Consider the following 17,945-nt stretch of genomic DNA (forward strand, 5'->3'; position numbering starts at 1 on the left):
GGCGAGTGAATCCACACTTGTGGTATTATTATAACTCATTTATTGTGTAACGCTAGCCCCTTAAAACTTACCACAGTCATGGTATAGTTCTGAGTATATTTGCTTAGAAAACGTAAATGTCGAATTCAATAATTTTTTATTTCTCCATGTGGTAAATACACAGGTCACAACATGTTTACAGGAACGTTTTGGAGTTGTATTTGGAGTGTATTTCGTGACTGTAGGGGACTGTAGGGAACTTCAGGGTAAAGGACTGCCCCACTTCCAGTGATGAAGCTAAGCTACGCTAACGGTGCGGGCGTTCCCTAAGCCTAATGCATGCAGAGAGACAAAAAAGATATGTATCTTCTTGTCTAACTCCAGGGAAGATTTTAAATAAGCTAATTTCCCAAAATGTTGGAGTTTTCCTTTAAAGATAGAATCTGTAATGTTGTCAAACAGCGAACTCTAGGCAATAAAGTTGTGCTTCTTATTGCACAAACTTTGTTCACACTTAGTTTTTTAGTTTTTTGGTGCATGGGTTGGAGTTTAGTAACTTATTACACTATGGATTTCTCCAGACCTCTCTTGGAAGAGCCTGAGGTGTGGCCAGCAAAAGCAAGCCCTCTCCTGTCCCCACTCAACTCCAACCCATCAGACCAAATCTAAACATTGTTTAACAAAGTGAAATACCAAGCAGGGCTCCCTTTGCCTAGAACTCGCTGTCTGACAGCATTACAGATTTAAGTGAATGAAACTTTTAGTCCTGCATCGGTGCCTAAACGCTCGTTATATAGAACCCGTGACTTAAAGTGAGTCCAGCTGACAGAGGTGTGTTGTCCCACCTCCAGCTGCAGGTCTCTGCTCCTCATGACAGCCATGTTCTTCTCCTCGCTGAGCGTGGCGTACAGCATGGCCAGTTTATAATTCTCATCTTTCACTCTCAGCAGCTCATCGCTGAAGTTGTTCCTCTCCTCTCTGATCTTGTTGTACCCTGAAGAGAGACACCAGCCACGGTCATCATCAGTAAACATGTTATATGTTACAGTTTTCCCCATACACTGTAACAAAGAAAAATAAAATAAAATGTAATGTCTCAACTTAGATAATGTTGTCTCAACTTAGACCATGCTGTCTCAACTTAGATCATGTTGTCTCAACTTAGATCATGTTGTCTCAATTTAGATAATGTTGTCTCAACTTAGACCATGCTGTCTCAACTTAGATCATGTTGTCTCAACTTAGATCATGCTGTCTCAACTTAGATCATGTTGTCTCAACTTACATTAGATCATGTTGTCTCAACTTACATTAGATCATGTTGTCTCAACTTAGATCATGTTGTCTCAACCTAGATCATGTTGTCTCAATGTATCTTTGAGTAACCTTTTTCTTTTTTAAATTGTCTTTTTTTGTTGGATAAATAGGAGTTGAATAAAGTAGATAGGAGAGAGAGAATATTACATTTCAAGTTTACACTGCCTTCGTTTGAGACTGTCCTCAATGAGAACCATTTAGACTTGTGTACCCTTCAGAGATAGATGGAAGTGTGTGTGTGTGCATAGATTAAGGCATTTTTAAGCATTTAAAAAAATTATTTTACAGTAATGCATTTTAACTCATTCAGCGCCAATCACAAATAAAGTCGGGTTATCTCACCAGCGGTTGAGTGCCAAACACGAGAAAAGTCGGGTTTTGGTCGTTTGATCTTTTTCCTTTGATCCCCGTTGTACACAGTCCCCCGGAGCCTCCTGGCATAACGTTGGAATTGCAATGACGATCGAAATCCGCCAGGTGGCAGTATCGCCTACGTTATGAACATCATGGGCCAGCTATTAGTGTGTTAGTACGAGCCCCACCATAGCCCCACCATAGCCCCAAAACAACTAGATACTCTTTTGCGAGTAGCAGTGAGAAGGACACGTTCGAGAATCGCGATCGCCTAGAGGGAACTATTGGATATTATGAAAAAGACTAAATGGATTATATGTATGATGATTATGGACGATAAGGTGCGTTTGTTGGTCTAAGCACTGCTGGTAAAATGTAAAACAACTATAACCAAATCGACCGATGAGGAAACCTATTCGGCTCCATGGTATAGTCTGACCCGAGCACACAATAGTAACCTGGCTGCAATGTAATGGCGAGCGAACTATTGGATATATGATGAAGAAGACAAAACGGATTATGGATGAGGATTATGGATGATAAGGTGCGTTTCCACCAGACTATGATGATGGACTATGTTGGACAAAGCACTACTGGTCAAATGTAAAACAACTGTCAGGATCTCCCCTCCCAGCCTGGTTCGATTCCTCCCCAGGCTGGCCACACGATCCCTCCGCCTCAGAAGGCCTGCCCTGCAGCTCCCTCTAGCGGACTCAATGTGTTACTCCCTCTATTAGTTGGTTTTCATATGTTTAATCTCCTGTTGTCCTCAATGTTTACCTCAATGTTCAATGTGGTTATTGTATTCCTGTGTGTGTTGCCCACTCTGTTTCCCGATCTGGTTTAGTGTTGTATTTGTATGTATCATTGTTGTTCCTTACTGTCATGTTAGATATTGTTGTCATTGTTTGTTCTGTCCAGGTGTGTCTTGTTAGTGATTAGTGTCCCTATATATTCTGTCTGTTCCTGTCACTCCCCTGTCGGTTCGTAAACGTTTCTTGTCACATCCGTTGTTATCCTTATCTGCCAGCTTATGCTGTGGTACTTATTATTTTGTTGTTGTAGTTGAAGCGAAGTAAAGCCTTTTTCCAACTACACCCCGTTGTGTCCTGCCTATCTATCTCTCTCGTTCCTGTTATTGCGATTGGGTCCACACCACCAACAACGAATCCTTACAACAACAACTATAACCAAATTGACCGATGAAGAAACCTATTCGGCTCCGTGATATAGTCTGGCCCGAGCAGATGAAGTAGACGGATGAAGCCTATATGTATTGATCCTGTTCTGATTCAAGACACGTTTGGACTCGACATGAGAAATGGAGTACATCTAAAACAAAGGTACTTCCCTCTTTGTACATGCATATGATCACTGTTTCGGATAAACGACCCCCCCGGCTTTGTGAAGACACAAGGCCATGTGTTTACCTTTGACCTGGTAATAATGTGTCTCAGGCGAGCAAAAAACATGATCTACGCATAACCGCAGAAAACGTTCTGTAACTCGTGTTCCAGGAAATCAGCTTGGATTTTAGTGAAACGAGGCAATGTTTATATTGGAATTGTAAACGAACGAAGGTATGTAGAAACAAACCCTTTTTTTACATGTTGTACGTCAAATGAGCCATACTATTGTCTTCATAGCATAATATAGAATATACAATAGCTCCGCAAAGATCATGAAATATCGCGAAAATGGTCACGAAAAGCTGGCCCAGAGACAGCAGAGATGGGGGTACACGCTGGCGCTGAATGAGTTTTAAGGGATGATTGTTCCCTAGTGTATGCCATCCTCCTGGTATGGTATCCGGTTTCAGCATACCTCACCTCCACACTAATTTACTCATAAGGAGCCTACAACGTGAGAATAATCTGGTACTAAAACTGAAAAGGCCTGTAGTTTAGGATACTGTTGGCAAGTCACAGCCTCCTTTATTTGGTGTCATTATACTTAAGATTCATATATACCGTAGTGGTAATCTAGGTCTGTGTCATTCATCTGTAATGCAATATTATCACCATTATGTAGTCAACAATGTATGTGATGTGATAGTATAGTACGGGACAGTATAATTATTATTGTATCGTATGTAGGCCAGGTTTCTTGAAGAACAACTGTGTACAGGGGCTCCTGGGTCATGGCTAGAAGGTATTTGCATTTTGTAAAATAAACAACTTAAAAGTTGTTTATAAACTTAACTTAGCCCTAGCCTTAACCTACTGTAACTGTTTATAAACCTAACTTACCTTAGCCCTAATCTTAACCTAACTGGAGACATCACTCCCACCCACCTTAACCTAAAATATAGATGAAAATAAATATTTGTGTGATCATCGATTTCTGAGGTTATAATGCATTCCAAGGAAACGCAGATGCCTTTCTAGCCATGAGCGCTGGCCAGTCACAGCTCATTAGAACCTTTATATTATATTGTACTCCACAGTTAGATGCATGGCTATGAAATGAATGAATGCCAGTATGGTGCCTCCCTCCTTTCTGATATTCTCATGTGTCGAAATATTATCCAAATAAAATAACTTGCTTGGGTTCTTTTTTTTTTTTTTTTTAACGGTGGGTAAACTTTTACATTATGATTTACAGTATCAATATAAGAGACCAAATCAATATAAAGAACTGAAGTTTGAAGAAGAAGTTCACAAAGAGGAACTGGATGTGATGAAAGATCAACACTCGGGGAGGGAACAGGTGTAATGATGTCTGCTCTGCCACGGTAAATAACTGATATCGTATGCAGATTAAAACGCAGTAGTAAGTGGTTTGTGGTCAGAGTAGGTAAACAATACTAAGAATTTCTTTACCTAATTAAACACCAAACACCTCCCAACAAAACCCACTAGATGGGATAAATGGGGATCAATCTGCCTTTACTCTCTTGAGTAGATGTAGAGGACTTGTACATCCTCACATTCATGTTGATCGGCATGGTAGCAATCGCTATCGGGATCTGGATTAATCCGAAGATTAATTCGGAAACACAATAACCATATGGAGATAGCTATGGACAGACTGGAAGCCCTCCACATGGAACTTGTAAAGAGACTTGCTGCCCATCAATCCGACGCTGCCCGCTGCCCGATGCACCATCAATTCGACGCTGCCCGATGCCCGATGCACCATCAATCCAACGCTGCCCGATGCACCTCCCCCCCACTCTCAAGTGTGCTGGAGCCTTTAAAACTCACAAGGTTACGCCGGGGAGTCGAGAGATAAGAACTGAACTGTGAGGTTTTGTCCTTTGCTCACCTACTCGCTCTGTTCCTTTAAGCCTACTCGCTCTGTTCCTTTAAGCCTACTCGCTCTGTTTCCTTTAGTTTTCTGTTAATCAATTGCACTCACCTCACTAGCCCCCACCCTCGCGTTCGTTACTCTCGTTTTCTCTTCAGCAGCCACACCCTTGGACTACCTGTCATTATGTGTTTGATTGGTCTGGTGCCGAACACACACTTTTAGTTCAAGTATCAATTACCTTCACGCACCTGATGTTTATTCTAATTAGTTCCCCTGTGGGCTTTAAGTACCTCGCTCTTCCCCTCTGTCCCTTGTCGGGTCGTGCCGTTTCATTCCGTATCATATTCTCTATCACCAAGACTCCTTCGGGAGGTCCTCTGTCTGTTTATGCTGTTTTCATCTCCGGCGTGAGATGCGCTCCAGCCTTCGCCTCCTGTCGCCGTTGCCTGAGGGAGACACTGGACTGCGCTCTCTAAACTTCCACGGGAGGTATCCCAGTGTTCCACTTCAGACCTCCGCGCAGCAGACGTCCTGACGCGCATCCATACCTCCGCGCAGCAGACGCCCAGACGCGCATCCAGACCTCCGCGCAGCAGACGCGCTCTTCACTCCAGACGCGCATCGCTTCCTAATACTCTACGGGAGGATGCGTCTCTCCGAGCCGGCGCGCTCTTCCGCGCAGACACGCTCTTCACCCCAGACGCGCATTCAGACGCACTCCAGATGCGTCCTCCGTACCGGCGCGTACTCCAAGCAGACGCGCACCCCTCAGACCTCCGCGCCAGATGCGCCCTCCGTACCGGCGCGCACTCCAAGCAGTCGCGCACCACTCAGACCTCCGCGCCAGATGCGCCCTCCGTACCGGCGCGCACTCCAAGCAGTCGCGCACCACTCAGACCTCCGCGCCAGATGCGCCCTCCTTACCGGCGCGTACTCCAAGCAGTCGCGCACCACTCAGACCTCCGCTTGGACATCCCGTTCCCCGTGGCGACGCGCTCGCCCCGCTTTGTTCCAACGCTCTTTACGCACAGCGCCTGGGTGAGTTTTTATGACTGTTTTTGATCCTATTCCGTTTTTCGTGTGTTTATATAACACTGAAGATTTCCTGCTTTTTATCAGACAGTCACTCACCCAGCGTTCAGCTTTTTTGGATTGTTTCATTGGGATAATATTTTGGCCTTAACATCGCTCACTGTGTGTTTACACACCGAAGATATTATCACAAGGAATTGTATTTTGGGACTTCGCTCACAGTGTTTATTTTGCACCGAAGATTTCTATCACGTGGAATTGTGTTTGGGACGTTACTCACAGTGTGTATATACACCGAAGATTCAGTCACTTGGATTACTCTGTTTTTGGGTACAAGTCACCTCTCCTGTCACCTGCTCTGTTCCAACTGCACTCTGAGCTAACTCGCTCCCTCTCTCCCTCTCGGTCCCGCTACCACCTCAGAGATTCTGCCGAGAGAAGTCTGCAGAGCGGTTCTGACGTCCACCGTCTGCTTTCCTCAGACGAACCATCCCGGGAGAAGCTGCAGAGCAGCAACATTCATTAATGCTTGTGTTCCAGGGCCTTACCCTGTTTTTCTCTGTCCCAGTATGCAGCTCCAGCCCTCGCCCTGTTCCAAGGCCTTACCCTGTTTTTCTCTAGTCCTCCTAGTCCTCCCTGTCTAGTCCTTCCAGTCCTCCCTCTCCCCAGCCCGCCTCCGCGGGCCTCTGTCCCTGTTTCCCCACTCTAGTCCTCCTAGTCCTCCCTGTTTCCTTCCTTGTCCCTTGCCCCGGCCCTGTTCCGTTAGCCCTTCCGTTAGCCTTCCCTTAGCCTTCCCCTTAGCCAGCTCGCCTCTTAAAGGCACTGTACCTTTCCCTTCTTGTTATCCAGTAATTTGTGTTCTCCCTTAAAGGGACAGTGCCGTTTTTCTTTTTTATTCAATAAATGCCCAGTTCTTGGCTTACTCTCATACCTGTCTTGTGTTGTGCGATTGGGGTCGGTTACAAACCACAACAGTACGACCCGACCAAATCGACGACCCCAGCCAGCACAGACGGTGTATGTTGAGTTTGCCTTTTTTTTTCTTGTTTCCCTCTAGCTCCCCTGTTAGCCCTGTTAGCTTCCCTGTTAGCCCTGTTAGCTCCCCTGTTAGCCCTGTTAGCTTCCCTGTTAGCCCTGTTGGCTCCCCTGCAGCTTGTTAGGCCTCTACTACCAGCATGGCCCCTGTCTGCTAGCTTTGCCCCGGCTGCTAGCACAGCCTCTATGTTAATGCAGCCCTTGCTGCTGGCATAGGCCCTGTAGCTAGCCATGCCCAGGCAGCTAACCCAGTCCCTCAGCAGGGCCCCAGTCTGCTAGCTTAGCCCCGGCTGCTAGCACAGCCTCTATGTTAATGCAGCCCTTGCTGCTGGCATAGGCCCTGTAGCTAGCCATGCCCAGGCAGCTAACCCAGTCCCTCAGCATGGCCCCAGTCTGCTAGCTTAGCCCCGGCTGCTAGCACAGCCTCTATGTTAATGCAGCCCTTGCTGCTGGCATGGGCCCTGTAGCTAGCCATGCCCTGGCAGCTAACCCAGTCCCTCTGCATGGCCCCAGTCTGCTAGCTTAGCCCCGGCTGCTAGCACAGCCTCTATGTTAATGCAGCCCTTGCTGCTGGCATAGGCCCTGTAGCTAGCCATGCCCAGGCAGCTAACCCAGTCCCTCAGCAGGGCCCCACTCTGCTAGCTTAGCCCCGGCTGCTAGCACAGCCTCTATGTTAATGCAGCCTTGCAGCTGGCATAGGCCCTGTAGCTAGCCATGCCCAGGCAGCTAACCCGGTCCCTCTGCATGGCCTCCACTTTTTGTGTAGTTTTTTCCCACTGCTAGGACTGACTTTTCAGCTAGCAAGGTCAGAGTTTTTCCCACTGCTAGGACTGCCCTTTCAGCTAGCAAGGTCAGTTTTCCCACTGCTAGGACTGCCCTTTCAGCTAGCAAGGTCAGTTTCCTCCCTCTGCTAGAACTGCCGCTTCAGCTAGCAGGGTCAGTTTTCCCACTGCTAGGACTGCCCTTTCAGCTAGCAAGGTCAGTTTTCCCACTGCTAGGACTGCCCTTTCAGCTAGCAAGGTCAGTTTTCCCACTGCTAGGACTGCCTTTTCAGCTAACAATGTCAGTTTTCTCCCACTGCTAGGACTGCCCTTTCAGCTAGCAAGGTCAGTTTTCCCACTGCTAGGACTGCCCTTTCAGCTAGCAATGTCAGTTTTCTCCCACTGCTAGGACTGCCGCTTCAGCTAGCAAGGTCAGTTTCCCCACTGCTAGGACTGCCCTTTCAGCTAGCAAGGTCAGTTTTCTCACACTGCTAGGACTGCCGCTTCAGCTAGCAAGGTCAGTTTTCTCCCACTGCTAGGACTGCCCCTTCAGCTAGCATGGTCAGTTTGCTCCCACTGCTAGGACTGCTCCTTCAGCTAGCAAGGTCAGTTTGCTCCCACTGCTAGGACTGCCCCTTCAGCTAGCAAGGTCAGTTCCCCACAGCTAGGACTGTCCTTCCAGCTAGCTTGTTCTCTCATGCTAGTCCAGCCCTGTCTGCCAGCCTAGCTCCGGCAGCTGGCGCAGCCTCTATGTTAATGTAGCAGTACAGCTAGCATAGGCCCTGTAGCTATCAGTGCCCTGGCAGCTACCCTTTCCCTCTGCTAGCCCCTTCCCTGTTCCCCTCTCCAGTGCCCCTGTTCCTGCCCTGTCTGCCAGCCTAGCTCCGGCAGCTAGCGCAGCCCCTATGTTAATGTTGCATTACAGCTAGCTTAGGCCCTGTAGCTATCAGTGCCCTGGCTGTTACCCCTCTGCTCCTCTAGTTACCCCTCAGCTCCTCTGGTTACCCCTCAGCTCCTCTGGTTACCCCTCAGCTCCTCCAGTTGCCCCTCAGCTACCATGGTTACCCCTCGGCTACCCTAGTTACCCCTCAGCTACACTGTTCTTTTGCTAGCCCCACTTTTGTTGTGGCTTCCCCTGCTGGCTTGGCCCAGTACTTTTTGTTTTGTTGCCTTGTTTTGTCCCCTGCCACTCTGTCTTTATTTTTTGGGTCAGCGGGTGGCTCCCGTGGAGGGGGGGGTACTGTGAGGTTTTGTCCTTTGCTCACCTACTCGCTCTGTTCCTTTAAGCCTACTCGCTCTGTTCCTTTAAGCCTACTCGCTCTGTTTCCTTTAGTTTTCTGTTAATCAATTGCACTCACCTCACTAGCCCCCACCCTCGCGTTCGTTACTCTCGTTTTCTCTTCAGCAGCCACACCCTTGGACTACCTGTCATTATGTGTTTGATTGGTCTGGTGCCGAACACACACTTTTAGTTCAAGTATCAATTACCTTCACTTCTAATTAGTTCCCCTGTGGGCTTTAAGTACCTCGCTCTTCCCCTCTGTCCCTTGTCAGGTCGTGCCGTTTCATTCCGTATCATATTCTCTATCACCAAGACTCCTTCGGGAGGTCCTCTGTCTGTTTATGCTGTTTTCATCTCCGGCGTGAGATGCGCTCCAGCCTTCGCCTCCTGTCGCCGTTGCCTGAGGGAGACACTGGACTGCGCTCTCTAAACTTCCACGGGAGGTATCCCAGTGTTCCACTTCAGACCTCCGCGCAGCAGACGTCCTGACGCGCATCCAGACCTCCGCGCAGCAGACGCCCAGACGCGCATCCAGACCTCCGCGCAGCAGACGCGCTCTTCACTCCAGACGCGCATCGCTTCCTAATACTCTACGGGAGGATGCGTCTCTCCGAGCCGGCGCGCTCTTCCGCGCAGACGCGCTCTTCACCCCAGACGCGCATTCAGACGCACTCCAGATGCGTCCTCCGTACCGGCGCGCACTCCAAGCAGACGCGCACCCCTCAGACCTCCGCGCCAGATGCGCCCTCCGTACCGGCGCGCACTCCAAGCAGTCGCGCACCACTCAGACCTCCGCGCCAGATGCGCCCTCCTTACCGGCGCGTACTCCAAGCAGTCGCGCACCACTCAGACCTCCGCTTGGACATCCCGTTCCCCGTGGCGACGCGCTCGCCCCGTTTTGTTCCAACGCTCTTTACGCACAGCGCCTGGGTGAGTTTTTATGACTGTTTTTGATCCTATTCCGTTTTTCGTGTGTTTATATAACACTGAAGATTTCCTGCTTTTTATCAGACAGTCACTCACCCAGCGTTCAGCTTTTTTGGATTGTTTCATTGGGATAATATTTTGGCCTTAACATCGCTCACTGTGTGTTTACACACCGAAGATATTATCACAAGGAATTGTATTTTGGGACTTCGCTCACAGTGTTTATTTTGCACCGAAGATTTCTATCACGTGGAATTGTGTTTGGGACGTTACTCACAGTGTGTATATACACCGAAGATTCAGTCACTTGGATTACTCTGTTTTTGGGTACAAGTCACCTCTCCTGTCACCTGCTCTGTTCCAACTGCACTCTGAGCTAACTCGCTCCCTCTCTCCCTCTCGGTCCCGCTACCACCTCGGGGATTCTGCCGAGAGAAGTCTGCAGAGCGGTTCTGACGTCCACCGTCTGCTTTCCTCAGACGAACCATCCCGGGAGAAGCTGCAGAGCAGCAACATTCATTAATGCTTGTGTTCCAGGGCCTTACCCTGTTTTTCTCTGTCCCAGTATGCAGCTCCAGCCCTCGCCCTGTTCCAAGGCCTTACCCTGTTTTTCTCTAGTCCTCCTAGTCCTCCCTGTCTAGTCCTTCCAGTCCTCCCTCTCCCCAGCCCGCCTCCGCGGGCCTCTGTCCCTGTTTCCCCACTCTAGTCCTCCTAGTCCTCCCTGTTTCCTTCCTTGTCCCTTGCCCCGGCCCTGTTCCGTTAGCCCTTCCGTTAGCCTTCCCTTAGCCTTCCCCTTAGCCAGCTCGCCTCTTAAAGGCACTGTACCTTTCCCTTCTTGTTATCCAGTCATTTGTGTTCTCCCTTAAAGGGACAGTGCCGTTTTTCTTTTTTATTCAATAAATGCCCAGTTCTTGGCTTACTCTCATACCTGTCTTGTGTTGTGCGATTGGGGTCGGTTACAAACCATAACAAGAACATAGCGTTCCTCCTACGTGTGTTGCACTCGCCCCCACCCCCTCACCCCGGGCCCTGCTGATAACAAATGCGCATGTTGATGAATTTAAGACTGTGTGCCATTATTACTACCAAATGTAATAATTGTGAAAGCCCCTTGAATATTGAATATTACTATAATGCAGAGCAAAATTGAACTATTTTATCACTGTTCTATGTTAAATACCCTGTTGTATGTCTGTTCCATTTTATAATTCTTAGTCTATTTCTAAACCGAATAATTTTAAACTATTTTTGTACTGAATGAAACTGTAAACAGAGAACCTATTGGGATACTAGGTCCTAATGTGAAACACTGTGATTTACCTTACCTTGCTCATGCTCTCTTATGCCTATATTTTTTTACTGTTGTGAAGCACTTTGAACTGCAACTTCTGTATGAAAAGTGCTATACAAATAAAGTATTATTATTATTATTATTATTATTATTATTATTATTATTATTATTATAGATATTTTTTTCTATGAGATACAAAATGTGATTTTGAAAATGCTCACCCCCGACCCTTTCGGTTTGTATTTAAGCCACTTTTATTCAAAACTATTATATTAAAACGATTTAATGCACTCGTTCCAACTTCAATGAGTCGACTGCTACTCCATATGCCTTGTAAAGAGCACCTTATTTAAAAAGCATCCCTCAATAGCCTAGATATTAGAAATAAACCAAAATGGACCAAATGGAGTATCTTGTCAAATATTCTGATAAGATAATCAATTTGGTCTATTTTGGTGCTTAATAATTCTAGGCTTAATCCTTTCACTACCACACTACAGAAGGTTAACCTTTCACTACCACACTACAGACGGTTAACCACCAGTAGTGTGGTAGTGAAAGGGTTAACCTTCTGTAGTGTGGTTGTGAAAGGGTTAACCCCTTGTTGTGTGGCAGTGAAAGGGTTAACCTTCTGTAGTGTTGCATATGGAGTAGCAGCCACGTTTCCGTACTCTGAAAACCTTTGGATGTCAAAATTAACACTTTATTAGTATTAGTTTGGTAATATATTGTATTATTATTATTATTATTATTATTATTATTATTATTATTATTATTATTATTATTATTATTATTATTATTATTATTATTATTATTATTATTATTATATATATATTTTTTTTTTTCAAAAGCAGATAACTCCAGAGATTGCAAATTAAAAAGTGTAAATGGCTTTACTATGTTGGAAGGCCTGGAGCTCCTGGTTGGCCAGGCGGAGCTTCTTCTGCTCGTCCTCCAGAGTGCAGTTTTTCCGGTTCAGCTCTACCTGCTGGAGGGTCTTGACCTTAGACTGCTGCTGGAGCTTCATCACCTCCTCCATCAGGAACTGGGTCAGACCCTCGTGACCTTCCTCTACTGTAGAGGGGGAGTGAAAGAGAGAGAGAGAGAGAGAGAGAGAGAGAGAGAGAGAGAGAGAGAGAGAGAGAGATGCATGAAGCGATATATTATAAACAAACAGCCAATAAATGTGAACTTATCTTTGCGTGTCATTGGAATTCTGATAATTTTTTAACTGGGCGGGTCTTAGGTACCAAAATGTGGCACCGATTTGATCTAACGTGAATCGATACTCTGTAGTACCGGCGTAATTCGGTCGGTACCCTTAAAAGTACAGAGTTCGGTACCCAACCCTAGTGAAGAGTGAGATAAAGAGAACGGGAAGAGGGAGGGAGAGACAGTAGAAGGAGAGGGAGAGAGATGAGTGAGACAAATTATACAGAGACTAGGGTGACCAAATCCGTATGATCCAAATGCAGGACAGCGTGTCGATTTTACAGGACATTTGTGTAAATTGTGGGACAATTGCAGGAAAGAATAAATAAATTGTTGTCTAATATGAGTTGCATCTTCATCATTTTGACTGGGCACCTTGGTCTTACCTCTCCCACAACATAGATTTGGTAAAATCGTGATGAAGGTTTCAGCACCATAGAGAGTGCTTTGCACTTATAGGCCTTTAGATGAAGGTTTCAGCACCATGGAGAGTGCTTTGTACTTATAGACCTTTAGTCAGGGGTTCTCAAACTTTTTTATACCACGACTCTTTATTTAGGATTTTTTTTGGTGACCCCACACTTAATGTATTGCGTAATTTCAACGTGGGAATAAGGAATATCAAAATAAAAGCACACGTTGTTGAACTTTATCATGCATATTTATTAGAAAATGAAATTACAGCACTACAATGACATTTATGAATATTATCAACAAAAGCAACGGAATTGTTTCTGTATACACATTTATAAAACAAGGCATATTTAGCCAAAATATGTTGCCAGAACATGAAAAGAAAATGCGTTCATGTGCGCTTTGGCAGAGATCCGCTTCTACTCTGAAAATCCGGCCTCACAGAGGTATGTTGATGTGCAAGGAAAATCCGCGCCTCTTCTCCGAGTTAAAAAAGGCGATATCATTTTATATATATTTTTGTTGCCAATGCCCCACTGTCACCTACCCATTGAGTATGAGAACTGCTGCTTTAGATGAAGGTTTCAGCACCATGGAGAGTGATTTGCACTTATAGGTCTTTAGTGTTTTTCTTGCTGTGCTGCTTCTAGTAGAGCCTTCTGACTAGAGATGTTCCGATACCATTTTTTCCTTTCCGATCCGATTCCGATACCTAAGCTTTGGGTATCGGCCGATACCGATATTTATCCGATACCAGTGCATACATAAAAAAAAAAAAAAAAAAGATATTATATAATCTTTTTATAAATATAATTTTTTATTTTTTTTTTTAACAAATACTGTTTTATATATACTGTTTTTTAGTCATAACTAGAAAGTAATGGTATTTATTCAACAACAGGTGATTGTATAGATTTGTATTAGTATCATTAATCAATGAGTATGGGGCTTCAGCACTGCAGATATACCCTACTCCAATGATCCACACGGACATTATACGTTGCTGCACTCGCTACCCACTGGCTCTGCAGATATACCCTACTCAGTCTGTCTACAAGGCTCCGTTCAGTAGCAGTCGCATCTGTTGTGATTTTTGCACAATAAATATTCAACATTCTCTTTTGAGACTCCGCCTCAGACTCTTATCATTTGGCACTAAAAGCTAAACATTGTCGCCGATATGGCTGTCCGCAACATGTCATTAATTGTGTACGCGACGTGCAATTGTGCAATGACGACGTTACCGTTAGCTAGCATGAGCTACCGGTATATGGGAAGACCATAGAAGACTGTAACGTTACTGGTGACATTGTGATTTAACTTGGAATACTCCTTTGCCAACTTGCTGTACTTTGCTTGCAGGTCTGCAGCCATTATTGCTGGATTATATGAATAGCCCCAACTTTAGCCAAGGTAATGTTAAAGCTAGCTTTCGGTTAGCCGTTCAATGCTAATAGTAATAACACCAGCCACCAAGCGAACCCATGAGCTCTCCGTCAACACCGCTCTGTCGGGACGATGACATTTAAGAAAGTATCTGCTGTTAAAATGACAAATGGCATTGACACTTTAATCGATTAAGCACACGTTTGTTTTATAATGCTTACTCAACAGACCACAGTGTTGTTGATAAATTACGTCATATGGTATCGGAGCGCAGCATTAGAGGGTACTCGCCGATACCGATACCAGCATTTTAGCCAGTATCGGCGGCTTTTCCGATACTCGTATCGGTATCGGAACAACTCTACTTCTGACTAGGCTTGTTCGGTTTGAAATGGCTCACCACAGGGCTAAACACTCCAGGGTTTGATTAAATTGGACCAAACAAGGCTAGTGTGTGAGAGCATGTTTATAAAAGTCTTGTCAGAGGGAAAGTCACGTAACTGTCCCGCACACATCGGGACGTTTGGTCACCTTAAGAGAGACAGCAGAGGGAGAGAGAGAGAAAGAAGAGAGACAGAAAGAATGAGAGAGACAGAGAGAGTGAGTAGAGAAGTTAAGACAGAAATGGGGTGAAGAGAGAGAGAGGACACCTCTCATCTTCAGAGATAGATGGAAGTGTGTGTGTGTGTGTGTGTGTGTGTGTGTGTGTGTGTGTGTGTGTGTGTGTGTGTGCGTGCGTGCGTGCGTGTGTGCATGTGCCTGTGCCTGTGTGTGTGCATGCATCACTGAAAGGGAATGGAATGACAAGTTTTTATCCCTTGTCTGTTTGATTATGTGCACATAACTAAATCATTCCAATGTGTGTTTGTTTGTTTGTTTGTTTGTTTGTTTGTGTGTCTTACGTAAGGCTCTCAAGGAATTCTTAAATCAAGTAATAGTCAAAGAACTTTGTCGACTAATCGATTAGTTGATTAACTTGATTTAAATCGAGTAAGTAAAATGTTGGGTTCTCTTTAAATCTATTGTTTACTCTACACTAGTCCACACAGGTAACAAGACAAAGGGCCACACAAAAGGCGTCCTTACTGTAGTAACTAGATGAGCCGTCCAAACATCGGCGTATTTAGACCACTATCAGTAGGGCACGTGCCCTACTGATGATCATCTGTGCCCCACTGATTAAAAAAAAAAAAAAAAAAAAAGGTTTTTTTAACAAATGTTTTTTATTTCCCCTTTTTTAAAATGATCAAATGATCATTTAACATGATCAAATAATTATTATAATATTTTTTTACTTCGCTTTGAAATATTATAGTGAAATATTTTGCATTGCATTTATCTTGTTGAAATCCTCCAACAGGCTCTTTTTTGTAAGTTGACTGGTTTGCACACCAATAATACAGTGCAATAATAGAATAGTAGAATAAATAGTAAAATTATGCAATCGAATGGCCAGAGTAAAATAGTGCTACAGTACAATTGTCATGTACAGAGGTCTATCGACCATATAAGATAGTAACTGGGCAGGTGGTACATGAGCAGAAACAACCCCCTCAGTAGAAAAATGCTTTTCAAAACAGTCCCGGGTAGGCAGATAGTAAACAAAGACGTTTTCAAATGGTAAATTGGGTTTTATTGCAATGTGGGGGTTTCAACCCACGGCCTTTTCCCAAAGGGAAAAGGGATGTTGTCAGTGGGGATTTCAACCCACAACACACACAAAGGAAAAGGGTAAGGGGAGAACAAACAAGGTGAAGAACAATAATAAGCAAGACAAACCCGAACCACACAACCACATGCCACGTGGTTGGCAATCTGGGACCGAAGGAACACCACTCTAACCATGCAGTTCACAGTGTAGGACGAATCTAATATGGCCAACAATATACCTACCCCCCACAGGGTTTGGTCCACGCAGGCAGCACATAATCAAAAGTCCACATACCGTGGCAATTGGCATAAACCAGCAAAGTAATAATCACTACACAAACAGTGGCAACCAGAGGCCACCTCACTCCACTCGGTCACTGGCAAAATGACACCATGACGCGCCGAGACGTGTGTGTGCTGTCAGGTATTTGGCTACCCATCTCTCTTGATGTGATTGCCATCAGCTGTTATTCATTAGGCAATCAGCACTCTTCAGTAGGGATGGGCAGCACCTGACAGGGAGAGAAGAGACAGCATTAACTCTCATGTTCAACACACACACATCATATACAAAACATAACACATTAAATATACTAACCTGATGTTCAGAAGGTGTCATAAATACAGTAATAATGGTAATGACCAACCCACGTACCCAGGTACGTCACACCTCCCCCCATAAGAGCGAACCTGTAGGGTTAGCAAAACATTATTACTTATTACCCAACATCCGATTAGTACCACACACCAGGGAAAACAGAAACAAAAAAAAATTCTCCTCCCACAATCACCCACCAATGGGCACACCAGCACCACACAGGCCTAGACAACATAACAATTGACTCACGCACACGTACAACACTACGCACAACAATGCATGTATGCAAAATAGACACGCATGTGAAAACTGTGAAGTCAGTGCATGTAGCACACACCGGCTACCGTATGCAAACCGGTCTCAAAACGTGGTGAGATCTAACTCACAAATAATCATGTCAAACGCACATGGTCAGCTACACACCCAGCCTCCACCGCTTTAGAGCGAGCAATTGCTCGGGCGACACTGCTTCACGAATGTAAAAATGAGGTGGATACGATCCAGGTGATATGTCTTTCATCATCATCTCTCCAATAGATGGTTCGGGAATTACCAGCTGCCCCTGAACGCTACATACAGCAACCTCTTCCATCTCGCCAACAGATGGCCCCTTGTCCTCGGCGAGAGCCTCGCCCCCGACAGATTCACTCAACGTCAAAACTTGAGTTCGCTCCCCGCCCTGTGCCTTGGTGACAACACAAGCAGAAAACACATTGGGGTGATTATCAAGCAATTCATCACAACACAAGTCAGTCAATGGAGCCTTTTCAACCTCCACTACAGGAATCACACTCTCCCCAGCGAACTTGTTCCCCATGACAAAATCAACCCTCACACCTTTTGGTTTCTGGGCTGACTTCGTGATTTTGTCCTGTCGCTTCCTCAGCGTACGACATCCTTTTACCACATGGCCTGTCTCTTTACAATAATTGCACACCACCGGTCTCCTAGACGGCGGCGAGCGTGGCCGGATTGCTGACTCAATCAACGCATCGCACAGAACTTTCCCCCCAGCTATATCATTTCCCATGATAAAATCAATTCCGGCTACCGGAAAAGAGGAACGAACCGCCACGGGAAAACAACCTGTGACTAGTTTTGACCTCACATGTATCATATGTAACGGAGCGGGCGTGTAGCCCATCTCTATCCCGCACACAATAGCACTTGTATTACAAGACGACTCCACACTTAACGGCAATACATCCGCCAGCATAAAGGACTGTGAACCACCTGTATCACGAAGGATCCTCACCTCGCGCTGGTCACAGACCTTACCCGACAGTGACACAAAACCAGAAGATATAAAAGGATCAAAACAACTGTCCGGTTTCCCCCGCCCAGGGCGTGAGACAGTGCTAACCAACCCCACCACCTTTGGTTCCTGAGCTGGCCTGTCAGTATTTTGCCGATCGCGCACAAATGCATAACAGTCCGCCGCCAAATGACCTGGCT

General features: G+C 45.6%; 1 protein-coding gene across 1 annotated transcript in view; it reads right to left on the bottom strand.

Annotated features, from left to right (window-relative positions):
- The window catches only part of card11 (caspase recruitment domain family, member 11), a 217,199-nt gene that overhangs the window by 93,477 nt on the left and 105,777 nt on the right, over positions 1–17,945 (bottom strand). The window contains exons 4-5 of the mRNA XM_084329390.1: positions 12,128–12,304; positions 825–973 (exon numbers count right to left, since the gene is read on the bottom strand). Of these exons, the coding sequence (XP_084185516.1) occupies positions 825–973; positions 12,128–12,304 (326 nt within the window). The remainder of the gene's footprint in view (positions 1–824; positions 974–12,127; positions 12,305–17,945) is intronic.

Source organism: Notolepis coatsorum, assembly GCF_963971535.1.
Source record: "Notolepis coatsorum genome assembly, chromosome: 14".
Taxonomy (NCBI): domain Eukaryota; kingdom Metazoa; phylum Chordata; class Actinopteri; order Aulopiformes; family Paralepididae; genus Notolepis; species Notolepis coatsorum.